This window comes from Phocoena phocoena, chromosome 1 (assembly GCF_963924675.1).
Source record: "Phocoena phocoena chromosome 1, mPhoPho1.1, whole genome shotgun sequence".
In the NCBI taxonomy this organism is placed as follows: Eukaryota; Metazoa; Chordata; class Mammalia; order Artiodactyla; family Phocoenidae; genus Phocoena; species Phocoena phocoena.
In genome coordinates this window covers 35778142-35796922 of record NC_089219.1, presented here as the reverse complement: position 1 = coordinate 35796922, position 18781 = coordinate 35778142, and the positions used below count along the sequence as shown (strand labels likewise).

The 18781-nt window shown below is 37.5% G+C and overlaps 1 protein-coding gene across 9 annotated transcripts in view; it reads right to left on the bottom strand.

The window, feature by feature from the left end:
• Positions 1-18372, bottom strand: part of ST3GAL3 (ST3 beta-galactoside alpha-2,3-sialyltransferase 3) — a 197747-nt gene extending 179375 nt beyond the window's left edge. For 5 of the 9 annotated variants that reach the window (XM_065887685.1, XM_065887704.1, XM_065887696.1 and 2 more), the window contains exon 1: positions 18249-18363. In XM_065887685.1, coding sequence (XP_065743757.1) covers positions 18249-18363 — 115 coding nt within the window. Of the gene's footprint in view, positions 1-18213 lie in introns of all 9 variants that reach the window. The other 4 variants (XM_065887663.1, XM_065887729.1, XM_065887670.1 and 1 more) reach the window with 3 other exon arrangements.
• Positions 18373-18781: the final 409 nt, after the last annotated feature.

Sequence of the window (18781 nt, the reverse complement as noted above, 5' to 3'; positions counted from 1 at the left end):
TGAGAGTAGATAGTCTTTGTCTTGTTCCCAGTCTTAGGAGAAAAACATTCAGTCTTTCACCACTAAATATGCTCGCTATAGGGTTTTTGTAGATGTTCTTTATCAAAGTGAGGAAGTGCCTCTCTATTCTATTTTTCTGAGAGTTTTTATCATGAATAAATATTCAATTTTGTCAAATGCTTCTTCTGCAATGACTGATATGATCATGTGATTTTTCTTCTTTGGCCTGTTAATATGATGGATTTCATTGTTTAATTTTTAAATACTGAAAAAAAAAAAAAAAAGTAACTGCCACGGCCACCCCAAGCTTCAGCGACCACCACCCTGACCAGTCGGCAGCCACCAACATCGAGGCAAGACCCTCTACCAGCAACAAGATTCCAGCTTGCTGAAGGCTCAGAGGATGGTTAGCAATTTTTAGAAATAGAGTTTTTTAAATCAAGATATATACATTGTTTTTTATGCATAATGCTATTGTATACTTAATATACTACAGTATAGCATAAGTATAACTTTTATATGTACCAGGAAACCAAAAAATTCATGTGAATCGCTTTATTGCAGTGGTCTAGAACAGAACATGCAATATCTCCAAGGTACACCTGTATCCGTATGTCATCAGTGCTGTCTTGAATTGGACATGGAGTGCAATTGCTGTTACTCTTGCTTTTAAATTATAAACTTCTATTAGTTTAGCCATTAGTTGTTTGTTGTGAGTTATTTTAGTTGTTAACTCTACAATGAGTATTGATGCATATTTACATCCATAAGATTTCTGACATAGGGGCTTCCCTGGTGGTGCAGTGGTTGGGAATCCGCCCGCCAATGCAGGGGACACAGGTTCGAGCCCTGGCCTGGGAAGATCCCACATGCCGCGGAGCAACTAAGCCCACAACTCGGTAGTTTGTGCCACAACTACCGAGCCTGCACTCTAGAGCCCGCGAGCCATAGCTACTGAGCCTGCGAGCCACAACTACTGAAGCCCATGTGCCACAACTACAGAAGCCCGTGCGCCTACAGCCCGTGCTCTGCAACAAGAAAAGCCACCGCAATGAGAAGCCCGCGCATCGCAATGAAGAGAGCCCCCGCTCGCCACAACTAGGGAAGGCCTGCGCACAGCAGCAGGGACCCAGCGCAGCCACAAATATATAAATTAATTTAAAAAAAAATTTCTGACAGTTTTTGAATTACAAAACCTCAAGGCATATGTGAGTTACTGTTCAAATATGAACAATCTCTTAAAGTAGATTTATACATAATCCTCCCCAAATTTGCTTGTAGAGAGATAGTCCACCCATACCACCCAGTTCTTTTCCACTGAAAAGTGAAAATAGATGGAATAAGTGGACTAAGAGGTCTCTTGCCCTAAGCTTGTGATGGTCAAAAAAGTTTGTGACGGAATAACTGAGGAGGAAGATCTCAGGAAAAAAGACTTAGTATATTAAGAAGACTTCAGCTATCAAGTATTGCTACTAAAAGCACAAACTTTGAGGATAGAAGTCTTTAGTTCCCTGTCTCCACTAGTGACTAATTCACTTAAAGCTTTCTGTTTTCCCATCTGTAAAATGGGACAACAGCCCAGACTCCACCCCTCCACCTATGTGATCTCAAACAAGGCATTAACTTGCTGAGCCTCAATAACCTAACCTGTAAATTGTGAAAATACTATCAAACATAACAAGTAGGGGATTAAATAAGGTGATGCATGCAAAGCATTTTAGAACAGTGCAACTCCAAGTACATAGTTAAGTGTTCAAAAGATGTTACCTGTTATCACCTCACAGCATTGCTAGATTATAAGCACCATGAAAGCAGGACAGCGCCATATTCATCTTTCTATCCCAAAGACCCGACACAGTGCCAGGCATATTCTAACTGCAAATTAATGTTTAAGGGCTGATGATTTTGAACTTCCTACAAATGAGGCCTAAGGTTGACCTATATGTCTGTGTGCATTTGAGTGTGTGTGTGTGTGTGTGTGTGTGTGTGTGTGTGTGTGTAAGCGAAAAACATCACCTTTTTGTGTCAGGACCTAATGATCTACCTTAGCCATTTCAATCACTGTACAGTAACCACTGAATGCATACACCATATTTTATTTACTCAATCATCTATCAGCCGTTTAGGTTGTTTCCATTTTTTCCTAATAAATAATGCTGCAATGTGCACATATACATATATCTCTGCACGCTTGTTCTGTATTATGCAGGAAGTAAAAACTGCAGAATCAAAAGGTATGCATATTTGAACTTTTGAATACATATTGTTATACTGTCTTCCAGAAATCCACTTAAAGTGTATAATGGCTTACTCACACCTCTGCAGGGCATAATCATTCTAAAATCTCTGTCAATATGGAAGGTAAAAATAATGTAACTGTCATTTTACACTCATATACTGAAAATATTTTTCTTGGTTTGTTAGATGTCATTTAACTTTGCTTAAAATTTCTTTCTCCAGGGCTTCCCTGGTGGCGCAGTGGTTGAGAGTCCGCCTGCCGATGCAGGGGACACAGGTTCGTGCCCCGGTCCGGGAAGATCCCACATGCCGCGGAGCGGCTGGGCCCGTGAGCCATGGCCGCTGAGCCTGCGCGTCCAGAGCCTGTGCTCCGCAACGGGGGAGGCCACAACAGTGAGAGGCCCGCGTACCGCAAAAAACAAAACAAAATTTATTTCTCCATAAAAAAGTTTCATATGAAAGAGAATAAAACTTTTCATTTTTTTACTGTGTTGTTTCTTACCTTGGTGTCATGCTAATAAAATCGTTCTCAACCCCAATGCTATATTCTATTTTTTTCCTGCTAGTTTAATTTCACTTTTTACAATTAAATCTGTATCTAACTGGAATTTATTTTTGTATAAGGTGTGTGAAAGTGACGTAAATTTTTCTCATTTCTCTCTCTCTCTCTCTCTCTCTCTCTCTCTCTCTCTATATATATATATATATATATATATAAAGATCATGCACTGTAGATAACAGATCTATTAATTTCTTCCTGGGCTAGTATGACAGTTTTAATTACTGTAGCTTTATAATAGATTCTGATATCTGGTCAAATATTTTTTTCTGCAATGATTAAGATATGGTTTTTCCTCTTCATTCTGTTAATGTGGTAATTACATTGACTAATTTTTAAACGGTGAACCAACCTTGAAGTCCTTAGTCATGCTGTAATATCCTGTAATTATATATTGCCAGACTTAATTTGCTAACATTTTGTTGAGAATTTTTGTACCTATGCTCATGAAGGATTCTGACCTATAATCTTGCCTTCTGTAATATATTTGTCATGTTTTGGTCAATATTATGCTGGTCTCATAAAATGGACTGGGAAGTATTTCTTCCTGTATTTTCAGAGAGAGTTTGTGCAAGACTATTATTAAACTCTTCCTTGAATGTTTATAGAATTCATCAGTGAAACTGTCTGAGCCTGAAGCCTTCTGATTATGAATCTAAGTTCTTTCATAGATAAAAAGCTACTCAAATTTTCTGTTTCCTCTTCAGTCAGTTTTGGTAAGCTGTGTTTTCAAAGGAATTTGTCCATTTCACCTAAACTGTTAATTTTATTAGCATAATACTGGCCATAATATTAGCCAATTACCTTTTTACTGCGTGTAGGATCTGTAGTAATATTGCCAAATCTCTTCCTAAATTATGTTTTCTTTCTTATTTCCCTGATTTTTAAAAAAAATTAGTTATTGTAATTAAAATATACATAAAATTTACCATTTTAACCACTTTTAAGAGTACAGTTCTATGATAATAAGTATATTCACACTGCTGCGAATCCATCACTACTATCCATCTCCAGAACATTTCACCTTTCCCAAATGAAACTCTGTACCCATTAAAAGCTGATTCTCCATTCCCCCACTTCCTCCAGCCCCTGGCAACCACCATTCTACTTTCTGTCTCTATGAATTTGACTACTCTAGGAACTTCATGTAATGGAATCATACAATATTGGTCCTTTAGTGACTGGCTTATTAAATTTAGCCAACGAATTCAAAGTTCATCAATACAGCATGTGTCAAAATTTCTTTCCTTTTTAAGGTGAAATAATATTCCATTGTATGTATATACTACATTTTGTTTTATCTATTCATCCGCTGATGAACACTTGGGTTGCTTCTACCTTTTGAAAATTGTGAGTAATGCTGTTATGAACACATGTGTGCAAATATCTGTTCAAGTCCCTGCTTTCATTTCTTTCTGGTATATACCCAGAAGTACAAATGCTGGATCATACAGTAATTTTATTTTTAATTTTTTCAGAAATCATCATATCATTTTCCATAGCAGGTAGACTTAGGAATGCACATAGAATGCATTTTACATTCTCACCAGCAATGCAACAAGGATTCCAATTTCTCCACATCCTTGCCAATACCTGTTATTTTGTTTTTTTGATAATGACCATCCTAATGGGTGTGAAGTGGTATTTCATTGTGGTTTTGGTCTGCATTTTCCTAATGATTAGTGATGTTGAGCATGTTTTCATGTGTTTATTAGTTATTTATATATCTCCTTTGGAGAAGTGTCTATGCAAATCCTTTGCTCATTTTTGAATCAGGTATTTTCATTGATGGGTTGTAGGAGTTCTTTATATATTCTGGATAGCAATCCTTTATCAGATACATGAATTGCAAATATTTTTTCCCTTTCCATGGGTTGCCTTTTCATGCTGTTGATAGTGTCATTTGATGCAAAAAAGTTTCAACTTGAAGTCCAATTTGTCTATTTTTTCTTTTGTTGTCTACGCTTTTGGTGTCATCCATGATTATTCTTGTTAGGAATTTATCAATTTTCTTAATTTTTTCAAAGAACCAAATATTGGTTTTGTTAATTTTCTCAACTGTTTGTTTTCTATTCCTTTGATTTCTGTTATATCTCCATCATTTATTTTCTTCTACTTACTCTGGATTAAATTTACCCTTCTTCTTTTAGCCTTTTTTTTTTTTTTTTTTTTTTTTTGCGGTATGCGGGCCTCTCACTGTTGTGGCCTCTCCCGTTGCGGAGCACAGGCTCCGGATGCACAGGCTCAGCGGCCATGGCTCACGGGCCCAGCCGCTCCGCGGCACGTGGGATCCTCCCGGACCGGGGCACGAACCCGTGTCCCCTGCATCGGCAGGCGGACTCTCAAACACTGCGCCACCAGGGAAGCCCCTTTTAGCCTTTTAAGGTGGAAATGGAGATCACTATTTTTAAGACTTTCTTCTTTTCTAATGTAGTCATTTAAAGCTATAAGTTTTCTTCTAAGCATTGCTCTTGCTGTACCCAACAAATTTTAATATACAGTATTTTCATAATCATTCAGTTTAAAATTTTTTCTGTTTTCTCTCATGGCTTCTTATTTAATATATAAGTTACTTAAGAGCTTGTTTATTAGGCAAATATTTGAGGAGGCATCAACCTTTGTCTGTAAAGGCCAGGTAATAAATATTTTAGACTTTGCAGGCCAGATAGTCTCTGTCACAATTATTCAATGTGTGTAGAAAAGGGAACCCTCTTACACTGCTGGTGCGAATGTAAATTGGTACAGCCACTATGCAGAACAGTATGGAGGTTCTTTAAAAAACTAAAAACAGAGCTACCATATGATCCTGCAATCCTACTCGAAGGCATATATCCAGAGAAAATCATAATTCAGAAGGACACATGTGGGCTTCCCTGGTGGTGCAGTGGTTGAGAGTCAGCCTGCCGATGCAGGGGACACGAATTCGTGCCCCGGTCCGGGACGATCCCACATGCCGCGGAGCGGCTGGGCCCGTGAGCCATGGCTGCTGAGCCTGCGCGTCTGGAGCCTGTGCTCCACAACGGAAGAGGCCACAACAGTGAGAGGCCCGCGTACTGCAAAAAATAAAAGACACATGCACCCCAATGTTCATAGCAGCACTGCTTACAATGGCCAAGATGTGGAAGCAGCCATTGATAAATGAATGGATAAAGAAGATGTGGTATATTTATACACTGAAATATTACTCAGCCAGGAAAAAGAATGAAATAATGCCATTTGCAGCAAAATGGATGGACCTAGAGATTATCATACTAAGTGAAGTAAGCCAGACAAAGACAAATAACTTATGATATTGCTTATCTGTGGAATCTGAAAAAAAACAATAACATGAACTTATGTACAAAACAGAAACAGACTCACAGACACAGAAAACAAACTTATGGTTACCAAAGGGGAAAGGGTGAGGGATAAATCAAGAGTTTGGGATTAACATATATACACTACAATATATAAAACAGATAAACAACAAGGACCTACTGTATAGCACAGGGAACTATACTCAATATTTTGTAATAACCTATAAGGGAAAACAATCTGAAAAAATATATATACGTGTATATAATTGAATAACTTTGCCATACACATGAAACTAACACAACATTGTAAATCCACTATACTTCAATAAAAATAAATAAAATTTTAAAATATTGCCATCGTAGCACAAAAGTAGCCATAGACAATATGTAAATGAATTGACATGGTTGTGTTCTGATAAAACTTTACAGAAACAGACAGCAGGCTGGATTTGGCCTGCAAGGTTTAGTTTGCCTGTACCTGTAATTACTGTCTTATTATTATTGATTTCTGATTTAATTCCACCATAACCATAGAATATACTCTGTAAGATTTCAATTTTTTAAAATGTATTAAGACTTATTTTATGGCCTAGTGTCAACCTAAATGAACACTCTGTTTACACTTGAAAAGAATGCATGTTCTGCCATTATTGGGTAAAGTGTTCCATAAATTTCAATTAGGTAGAAGTAGCTGATAGTGTTGCTTAGACCTCCTATAGCCATACAGATTTTTTGACTTGTTTTAGTAATTACTGAGAGACGGAGGTATTAATATATTTGAACATGATTGGGGAATTGTCCTTTTCTCCCTTTAGTCGTATTAGTTTCTGCTTAATGAGGTGTGATACTCTGTTATTAGGTACATACATACTTATATATGTCTTCCTGGTGAATTGCTCCTTCTATCGTTATGTAATGACCCTCTCTAATCTCTTGCAAACTCTTTGTCTTGAAGTATAATTTGCTGAAATTAATGTAGCTGTGCCAACTTTCTTATGCTTATTATTTTCCATCCTTTACTTTGAACCTGTGTCTTTAAATTTAAAATATATGTCTCATATTAGGACATAGTTAGATTATGCTTCATTAACCATTCTGACAGTTTCTGCCTTTAACTGGAGTTTTAATCCATTCACATTTAAATGTAATTATTTATATAGTAAGGATGAAGTCAACTGTTTTATCATTTGTGTTCCATTTCTCCCTTCTGTTTTTTTCTTCTTATATGGCTGTTTTCTGGGGTTAACTGAATTTTTTTAGTGCTCCATTTTATTTCTTCTATTGATTTCTTAGATATAAACCTCTTTTCGTTATTTTTTTACTAGTTGTTCTACTAAGGAATACCTTCACTTATCAGAGTCTATACAGAGTCAATATAATACCTCTACATATGACATTTCATACTTCTGACTTTACCCTTTACTCACTTTAAATGCAATATTCCTATTTCCCATTTCTTATTTCCTGTTCACAAATGTAATAATCTTACAGCACTAAAATTCCATTTACTCACCCCCCACTCCTTATGCAAGTGTTGTCCTATCTTTTATTTCACCACATGTTCTCAATCTCACTTTACAGGGTGACTATTTTTGCTTTAAGCAATTAGTTGTCTTTTAAGCAAGCTATGAGGAGAAAGGAAAAAGAGTCTCTTATATTTGCCCACTATTTATCGTGTCCAGTGATCTTCATTTGTTCCTGCAGATCCAAGTTTCCATCTAGTATCACTTCCCACTGGCCTAAAGGATATCCTTTAGCATTCTTTTGTTATACAGTTCTGCTAGCAACAAATTCTCTTAACTTTTCTTTATTTGAAAATGTCTTTATTTCATCCTCATTTCTTTTTTTTTTTTTTTTCTGTGGTACGTGGACCTCTCACTGTTGTGGCCTCTCCCGTTGTGGAGCACAGGCTCCAGAGGCGCAGGCTCAGCGGCCATGGCTCACGGGCCTAGCCACTCCACGGCATGTGGAATCTTCCCGGACTGGGGCACGAACCCGTGTCCCCTGCATCGGCAGGCGGACTCTCAACCACTGCACCACCAGGGAAGCTCCATCCTCATTTCTGAAGGATATTTTCCTTACATAAAGAATTCTGGGATGACAGGTTTTTGGTATTTTTCTTTCAACATTTAAAGATCTTTCATTGTGTTCTGATCTTTCTAGTGAAAGGTCAGTGGAATTTCTTACCCCCATAGGTAATGTTTCCTTTTCTCTGTCTGCTTTCAAGATTTTCACTTTATTTTTATTTATTTTATTTTCGGCTGCATTGGGTTGTCGTTGCTGCATGCAGGCTTTCTCTAGTTGTGGTGAGCAGGGGCAACTCTCCATTGCGGTGTGTGGGCTTCTCATTGCTGTGGCTTCTCTTGCTGCAGAGCATGGGCTCTGTGTGCATGGACTTCAGTAGTTGCAGTATGCAGACCCTAGAGCACGCGGGCTCAGTAATTGTGTCTTGTGGGCTCTAGAGCGCAGGCTCAGTAGCTGTGGCGCGCAGGCTTAGCTGCTCCACGGAATGTGGGATCTTCCCGGACCAGGGATCAAACCCGTGTCCGCTGCACTGGCAGGCGTATTCTTAACCACTGCGCCACCAGGGAAGTCCCCACTTTATTTTTGGATTTCAGAAGTTTGACTGTGATATAACTAGATTTCCTCTCTCCCCCAAAATGTATCCTTCCTAAGAGTTTGCTGAGCTTCTTAGATCTGTAAGTTAATTTGTTTCCACCAAATTTAGGAAGTTTTCAGCCATCATTTCTTCAAAAATTTTTCTGCCCAATTCTCATATATATTAGAAAATTTTATATTGTCCCACAGGTCCCTGAGGCTCTGTTCATTTATCTTCAATATGTTTTTCTTTCTGTGGTTCAGACTGGATAATTTCTATTGCACTCTCTTCAAGTTCATTGACTTCTTCTGTTTTATCCAGTCTACTGTTAAATGAAATATTCATTTCTGTTCCTATACTTTTCAGATCTAGAATTTGCATTTGGTTCTTCTTTATAGTTTCTACTTATCCACTAAGATTACTTATTGTTCACTGTATCTCTTTTTATTCTTCAGATTATCCATAATAGCTACTTTGTCTGCTAAGTCCAATATCTGGGCCATCTTACCAAGACTTGGGGGTTTTTCCTTGAATATGGATTGCATTTTCCTGTGTGTTTGTATGTAACTTCTTATTGAACACTGGACACTGTGGATATTACATGTAGAAACTATGAGTACTATTATCTTCCTCTGAAGAGTGTTGATTTGTATTTTAAGAGGCAGTTCAAGAACTTCCCTGGCTGTCCAGTGGTTTTAGGACTCCACACTTCCACTGCAGGGGGCATGGGTTCGATCCCTGGTTGGGGAACTAAGATTACTGCCTGACCACCCTAAACTTATGTAGCCATGATTTTATGCTATGTTTAGTGTAGATCTGAGGAAAGTCCATGGTGTTTCAGACTTCTCTAACTTGATGGGACTCATCTACTTAAGACTTAGCAATATGCATTTAAGGTTCCTCCACATCTTCTCATGCCTTCGATAGTTCATTTCTTGTTAGTGCTTAATAACATTCCATTGTCTGGATGTACTACAGTTTAGTTATCCATTCAACTACTGAAGGACATCTTGGTTGCTCCCAAGTTTGGCAGTTATGAATAAAACATCATAAACATCCAAGTATAGGTTTTGGACACCGTTTTCAATTCATTTGGATAAATACCAAGGAATGTGATTGCTGGATCATAGAGTAAATTTCATTTTATAAGAAACTGCTAAACTGTCTTCCAGAGTAGCTGTACCATTTTGCATTCCCACCAGCAATGAATGAGAGTTCTTGTTGCTCCACAACCTTGCCAGCATTTTGGTGTTATCAGTGTTCCAGATTTTGGCCATTCTAATAGGTATGTAGTGATATCTCATTGTTATTTTAATTTGCATTCCCTGATGACATATGAAACAGAGCATCTTTTCATGTGCTTATTTTCCATCTGTATACATTCTTTGGTGAGGTCTTTGGTGCATTTTTAAATTGGGTTACCTGTGTTCTTATTGTTGAGTTTTATGAGTTCATATATTTTGAGTAACAATCCTTTATCAGATGTGTCATTTACAAATATTTTCTCCCAAGCTGTAGCTTATTTTTTCATTCTCTTCACAGAGCAGAAGCTTTTAATTTTAATGAAGTCCAGTTTTTTAGTGCTTTCTTTCATGAACTGTGCCTTTGGTGTTGTATCTAAAAAGTCATCACCAAATCCAAGGTCATCTAGATTTTCTCCTCTATCTTCTAAAAATTTTATAGTTTTATGTTTTACATTTAGATCTGTAACCCATTTTGAGTTAATTTTTGTGAAAGGTATAAGGTCTGTCTAGATTTGTTCTTGCTTTTGTTTTTCTTTTTTCGGTATATGGATGTCCAGTTGTTCCAGCACCACTTTGTTAAAAAGACTATCTTTTCTCAATTGTCTTGCTTTTGCTCCTTTGTCAGATATCAGTAGACTCTATGTGGGTCTATTTCTGGGCTCTATATCAATGTTCCACTGATCTATTTGTCTAGTCTTTTTCCAATACCACACTATCCTGATTACTGTAGCTTTATAGTAAGTCTTAAAGTCAGGTAATGCCAGTTCTCTTTGTTGTTTTTGTATAAAATTGGGTTGGCTATTCTGGGTCTTCTGCCTCTTCATATAAACACTAGGATCGGTTAATATTCACAAAATAACCTGTTTGGATTTTAACTGAAATTGTCTTGAATCTATAAATCAAGTTGGGAAGAACTGACATCTTGACAATATTGAATCTCCCTGTCCATGAAAATGGAATATCTCTCGATTTATACCTAAGTATTTTATTTTGGGTACTGTGTTTATTTTTAATATAGTTTTTTTTTTTTTTTTTTTTTTTTTAGCTGCGTTGGGTCTACGTTGCTGCGCGTGGGCTTTCTCTAGTTGCAGCGAGTGGAGGCTACTCTTTATTGTGGTGCGCAGGCTTCTCTCATTGTGGTGGCTTCTCTTGTTGCAGAGCACAGGCTCTAGGCGCACGGGTTTCAGTAGTTGCAGCACACAGGCTCAGTAGTTGCGGCACATGGGTCCTAGAGCACATGGGCTCAGTAGTTGCGGCACACGGGCTCTAGGGCGCACGGGCTTCAGTAGTTGTGGCACACGGGCTTAGTTGCTCTGTGGCATGTGGAATCTTCCCGGACCAGGGCTCGAACCCATGTCCCCTGCACTGGCAGGCAGATTCTTAACCAGTGCACAACCAGGGAAGTCCCTTTGGTACTGTGTTCTTAATTTCAAATTCCACTTGTTCATTGATGGCTTATAGGAAAGTGATTGACTTTTGCATATTCATCTTGTATCCTGCATCCTTCCTATAATTACTTACTAGTTCCAGGAGTTTTTTTGGTCAATTCTTTTGGATTTTCTACATAGACAATTATGTCATGTGTGAACAAAGACAGTTTTATTTCTTCCTTCCCTATCCATATAGCTTTTATTGCCTTTTCTTGTTTTACTGCACTAGCTAAGACTTCCAGTACAATGGTGGAAAGGAGTGGTGAGAGGGGACATCATCGCCTCATTCCTGATCTTAGTGGAAAAGCTTCTATTTTCTCACCATTAAGTATGATGTTAATTGTAGGTTTTTGTAGATATGCTCTATCAAGCTGAGGAAATTTCCTTCTAATCCTAGTTCACTGAAAATTTTTATCATGACTTGGTATTGGATTTTTATCAAATACACTATCTTCATCTATTGATGTGATCATGTGATTTTTCTTCCTTAGCTTGTTGATGTGATGTATTACACTAATTGATTTTCAAATGTTGAACCAGCCTTGCATACCTGGAATTAATCCCACAACCATGGTGTATAATTCTTTTTATAGACTACTGGATGTGATATGCTAATATTTTATTGAGGAATTTTACATTTATGTTCATGAGAGATATTGGTCTATAGTTTTTTTGTTCTATTTTTTTGTTTCTTGTAATGTCTTTGTCTGGTTTTGGTATTAAGAGTAATGCTGGCCTCATGGAATGAGTTAGCAAATATTCCCTCTGCTTTTATCCTCTGAAAGAGATGACAGAGAATTGGCTTAATTTCTTTCTTAAAATTTGGTAGAATTCACCAGTGAACCCATGTGGGCCTGGTGCTTTCTGTTTTGGAAGGTATTGATTATTTTTTTTTTTTTTTTTTTTTTTTGCGGTACACGGGCCTCTCACTGTTGTGGCCTCTCCCGTTGCGGAGCACAGGCTCCGGATGCGCAGGCTCAGCAGCCATAGCTCACGGGCCCAGCCGCTCCACGGCATGTGGGATCTTCCCACACCGGGGCGCGAACCCTCATCCCCTGCACCGGCAGGCGGACTCTCAACCACTGCGCCACCAGGGAAGCCCGGTATTGATTATTGATTCAATTTCTTTAATAGATACAGGCCTACTTGGATTGTCAATTTCTTCTTGTGTAAGTTTTGGCAAATTGTGTCTTTCAAAGAATTGCTCCATCTCGTCTAGATTATCAAACTTGTGGACATAGAGTTGTTCAGAGTATTTGTTTATAATCCTTTTAACATCCATTAAATCAGTAGTGATGATCCCACTTTCATTTGTAATACTAGTAATTTGTGTCATCTCTCTTTTTTTGTTAGCCTAGTTAGAAGGTTATTGATTTATTGACCTTTTCAAAGAAACTGCTTTGGGTTTCATTGATTTCCTCTATTGTTCCGCTGTTTCAATTTCACTGATTTCTGCTCTAATCCTTATTCTTTTCTTCTGTGTGCTTTGGATTTAATTTGCTCTTCTTTCTCTAGTTTCCTAAGGCAGAAACTTAGATTATTGATTTTAGATCTTTCTCCTTTTCTAATATATGCCTTCAATGCTATAAATTTCCCTCTATTTTTGCTGCATCCCACGATTTTTGATCAGTTTTCATTTTCATTTAGTTAAAAATGTTAAAAAATATCTCCTATATTTCTTCTTTGACCCATATGTTACTTAGAAGTGTGTTGTTTAATCTTCATGCATTTTAAGATTTTCTAGTTATCTTTCTTTTATTGATTTCTAGCTTAATTCTTTTGTGGTCTGAATATAATTTCTATTCTTGTAAATTTGTTAAGATGTGTTTTATGGAAAAAGAATGAGATACTGCCATTTGTAGCAACGTGATGGACCTAGAGATTATCATATGAAGTGAAGTATGTCAAACAGAGAAAGACAAATATCATATGATATCACTTATATGTGGAATCCAAAATATGATACAAATGAACTTATTGACAAAACAAGAGACAGACTCATAGATGTAGAAAAAAAACTTATGATTACCAAAGATGAAGGGGGGAAATAAATTAGGAGATTGGGATTAACATATACACACTACTATATATGAAACAGATAACTAATAAGGACCTACTGTATAGCACAGGGAATTCTACTCAATACTCTGTAATAACCTATATGGGAAAAGAATCTAAAAAAGAATGTATATATGTATATGTATAACTGATTCACTTTGCTGTACACCTGAAACTAACACAACAATGTAAATCAACTATATCCAGTAAAAATAAAATAAATTAAATTAAATATGATACAAATGAACTTACTGACAAAACAGAAACAGACTCACAGACATAGAAAACAAACTTACGGTTACTAAAGGGAAAAGGGGAGGAGGGATAAATTAGGAGTCTGGTATTAGCAGGTACAAACTACTACATGTAAAACAGATAAACAACAAGGTCCTACTGTATAGCATAGGGAACTATATTCAATATCGAGTAATAAACTATAATGGAATATATATGTCTGTGTGTGTGTATATATACATAAAACTGAATCATTCTGCTGTACACCAGAAACGAACACAACACTGGAAATTAACTATACTTCAAGAGAAAAAAAAATGTGTTTTATTGCCCAGAATGTGGTCTATCTTGAATGTTGCATGAGCTTGAGAAGAAATGTGTATTCTGTTGTTGTTAAGTGAAGCAGTCTATAGGTGTCAATCATATCCAATTGATTGATGGTGTTACTGAGTTCAATTAGGTTCTTACTGATTTCCTGCCTGCTGGATTTGTCCATTTCTGACAAAGAGGTATTGTAGTCTCCAACTATGACAGTGGATTCATCTAGTTCTCTTTGCAATTTTATAATTTTCGCTTCACATAGTTTGAGGCTCTATTGTTAGGTATATATACACATTAAGAATTTTTATGTCTTCTTGGAGAACTGACCCCTTTATCATTATGTAATGCCTTCTTTATCAGTGATAACTTTCCTTGCTTTGAAGCCTGCTTTGTCTGAAATTAATACAGCTACTCCTACTTTCTGCTGACTAGTGTTACCATAGTATATTTTTCTCCATTTACTTTTAATTTGTATGTGTCTTTATAATTAAAATGGGTTTCCTGAAGACAACAGACAGTTGAGTCTTGTTTTCTGATCCAATCTCTGTCTTTTAATTGGTACATTTAGACCACGGATGTTCAAAGTGATTACTGATATATCTGGAGTAATACGTACCATATACATTACTGTTTTCTATTTGTTGCCCTTATTCTTTGTGCCTATTTTTATCTTCTACTCTTTTTATGCCTTTCGTGGTTTTAATTGAGCATTTTACGATTCCACTTTCTTTCCTTTTTCAGCATACTGGTTATACTTTTTAAACTTTTCTTAGTGGTTGCCCTGTATTCACCTCTCCAGCCTTGCTGGGAGCGGTTTGCCTGTGTGCTCCCCTCTCTTATAGAGCAAAGAAGAGTTGAATTTTCAGTCTGTTTGTGTTTCACTTGTTAGGTCACAGTGGCAACCTCCAAGCTCCTAAACACGCAGAACAGGAAACCTCAAGCTACAGAACTTTTTAAAATACATTGATAACTAGACCAATCTCATACAGGAAGCCTCTAGGTTAAGCATTTGACTCAAGTCCTGGCAATCTGACTAGGCCTTGGCCATGTGTAGCTCTAAACTGCTCAAAACAAAACAGTTTGCATTCTTCTACAACATGCCTTGGAATCAATTAAATCTTAAGATTTTCTAGTTGGAAGGGATTCCATGCTCTAACATGGCATTTCACACAGACCTCTCTTTTAGAACATGACATATTATAATATGTTGTTTTAGTTCTTTCTCACGTTATAGGCTGAGAGCATAAAGTCTATATTCATCTTATATCCAGTTTACACAGAACAGTTTGTGGGCCATAATATGAACATACTGCTTATTGGATGAGTAATTTAATAGTAAAAGACTCTAGACTCCTCTTCTTCCACCCCCCCCACCATGGAGGAATTCCAATACTTAATCTTGGTCAAGTCATAAATAGTATAAAAATTAAGGAAAAATAATGCTGAAGACATTTATTTTTCAAGCTTGGAAATGCCCTCTAAGCTCTGCAGATGAGAGACATACAAACCCTTGATCACTGAGCCTCTCTGAAGCCTCAGTTTCTACATCTGTAAAAGAGGATAATAATAATCAATATAAACTATGAGATTATGAATATAAAGCTCCCATGTTATAATACAGACATATAGTAGACACTCAACAAATTATTATTTTCATTTCATTATTATCGGCATCATCATCAATACTATTAAACCAACACCTAAATTTCAGCACACAGCAGTCATCTGCTTTGGAAGCTCCTTCAGCCTGAACTTGTTTATTGAGTAAAGGTAAACAAGGTAAAAGTAAAGGTAAACCCTGACTTGGTAAGCCATCAGGGTTGGACATTATTCTCTGATATTACAGCACAGAAATAATATGCTGTAGTAAGAAGGTCTAAATAACCTATTCAAAGTCAAATATCTGAAAGACTTGAGAGTCAGAATAACAAAAAAGGTGCAGATAGAGGTTAGTCAGCTAACAACTAACTCAAAGGACAGCAGATAACTACTAACAAACTACGGAAGCCTACAGAACATGAACAGCGCCTATCACCTTCAACCTAATAAACCCCTTTGTCGCCTGGAGGACTTTTTCTATTTCTCTTTCCCTGCCCCTTATTTTCCTTCCCTTTTCTTTATCCATCTCCACGCTGATACTCTCTACTATTTCTTCTCTGAGACTCTCTCTTCTCTGTTTTTACCAACTACAATACAGAATTAAACCTTATCCTTAGTATTTATTATACTTTTCAGTAAAATAACGAACATAGGTTTTAAAGAAAGAAAATCAGGACTCAATTCCAGTTCTAATAATTAGCTATGTAACTTGGGTAAATTAATTAAACTAAATACTTCAGTTTGCTCAAATGGAAAACAGGAATAATAATAGCATCTTCACATGGTTATAGTAAGAAGTAAATTAAATTTGTAAATTATCTAGTCTAAAACCTGACACACAACAGGTGTTCCATAAAGTTAATGTTTTTCTCAATTTCTCTAGGAAAAAATTATCTAATCCTTGATTATGTCTTCCACTGTAGCTCTTAACAGAAAAGGAGACCCCCCCCCTGTACATATTTCCACCTATTTTATGAATACAGATGAATCCATCCATTACAGATATGGACAATGTCTCTAACTACAGAATTTTACACTGCACTGATATAAACACCCCTTACTCTGGGTCGTCTCCTTGATTTTAAAAATAAGTTGGAACAGAAAAATATAAATAAACCCTGGAAACACAAAGTAATTAGTGATAATTATAAGCTATGCATTTAAGAGGCACTTAAACATTACATATAAAACAATATATGAAAGATATAACACCATACTTTTTAAATTGGCTTGAAACTGCTTCAGTAGTTTGGGCCATGTGAGAAAATAATGAACTACTTCATAGGAACAGTTCCCACGTTAAGGAGTCAATACAGTATTAGGCCAATTGCCAGTTGCCTCTTCCAACTCATTCTAACTCCGTTTAACCTCTTATCTAGAGCCTGACTCTATTCTCAAGTGAATTCCACACTGGCATCCAGTAGGTGCTTGTAAAAATAAAACTATTTTAGAGAAGAGGCGTTAGGAATCAGAACAGACTACCCAAATTTTCCTGCACCCAGCTCAGACAGCCATCAGACAAAAGAATCAAAAGGAAAGCTACGCGTCGTCACTGTGTGACACCTGAAGCTACAGCCAAGAAGACAGTGTGCAGAGGCTGGTGCAGCTCAGTGCAACCTCTTCAACTGCAAACCCCAAACCACAGCACAGGCAACGCTGGGTGAACCAGAATCAAGTCGGTGTTGGGGGAGGGGGGTCAGGAAGCCCTACAGAAAACAGTGTATCACATGAGAATGACTACAAATGGGAGCAAGGGATTAGGAGTTACTGGGTAGGGGAAAAGCCATTATTCTATTCAAGTACAAGTTCAGTACCAGCAAGAGCTAAAAAGATTAAGTAGACAAAATTTCTTTAGGGAAACTAAAACAAAGACAGTATTAAATTAAAAACTGGGGTTTCCCTGGTGGCACAGTGGTGAAGAATCCACCTGCCAATTCAGGGGACACGGGCTCGAGCCCTGGTCCGGGAAGATCCCACGTGCCACGGAGCAACTAAGCCTGTGCGCCACAACTACTGAGCCTGCGCTCCAGAGCCCGCGAGCCACAACTACTGAGCCTGTGAGCCACAACTACTGAAGCCCACGCACCTAGAGCCGTGCTCCACAACAAGAGAAGTCACCGCAATGAGAAGCCCGCACACTGCAACAAAGAGTAAGCCCCGCTCACCACAACTAGAGAAAGCCCATGCGCAGCGACGAAGACCCAACGCAGCCAAAAAAATTAATTAATTAATTTTTTTAATTAAAAAAATTAAAAATTAAAAACAAAATCCAAGGTAAAGATGAATGCTTTAAGGTCATTAAAAAACCAACTGCAATAGCAAGCCCTAAGGCAGTAACTGGCAAATGGGAGTGGCAATAAAGTATAATAATTTTAAAAGAACAACATTCGAGAACCAGAAGTACTGGTATGGTTTGGGTTTTTATTGAAGAATAGCATGTCTTCCTTGAGTTCATAAAAGGATTTGCCATGGCATGCAGTTTTTAAAACACTTCAAAGTTCTCAGTCTAGAGCAACAAAAGTGGTAAGCAGTTTCTAAGCCTAAGTCCCAGGAATGCTCAGTTTACTATCACTGCCCATCTCTGAAGAATATGAGAGCAGCCACAGGAAAACCCAATAACTGATCTGCAGCAGGCTTTTTCTGGGGGTAGGCTAAAGTGACCATACTTACTGGAGTCCTCCCACTGGAATAAATGTAGCTTCCACGCAGAATAATACAAAAATCCCAGTACCAGAAAAAGGCAGAGGGCTAGCAGCAGATTGCGTACAAATACCAAGAGTCCCATCTTCACATGATTTACGATTTCCTACATGACCTAAAAAAAAAAAAACCAAAAAACAATTTAGGTCTTAACTGATAAAGCAATCATCTTATTGATATACTCTACCTTAAAATAAGTATTTATAGGAGAATTTCCAAATGAAGAACCACCTAGAATTACCACTGAGTTGATGACCTGGCATCCTCCAACCTGCTCAAGCCCGGCTCAAAGAACAGCTTCACCATCAGTCAGCATCCAAGCCAGAAATCAGCAGTCATCCTTGTGTCCCTCCTCTCGCTCATTCCTAACACCCAATCAATGACCAAACTCTGGCAAGTCTAACCTCCCAAATAAATCTCAAATCACACCCCCTTCCCACCATCACTACCCTAGCCCATGCCACCACTGTATTCCCACAAGTTTCCACGCCTCCAAATTTGCA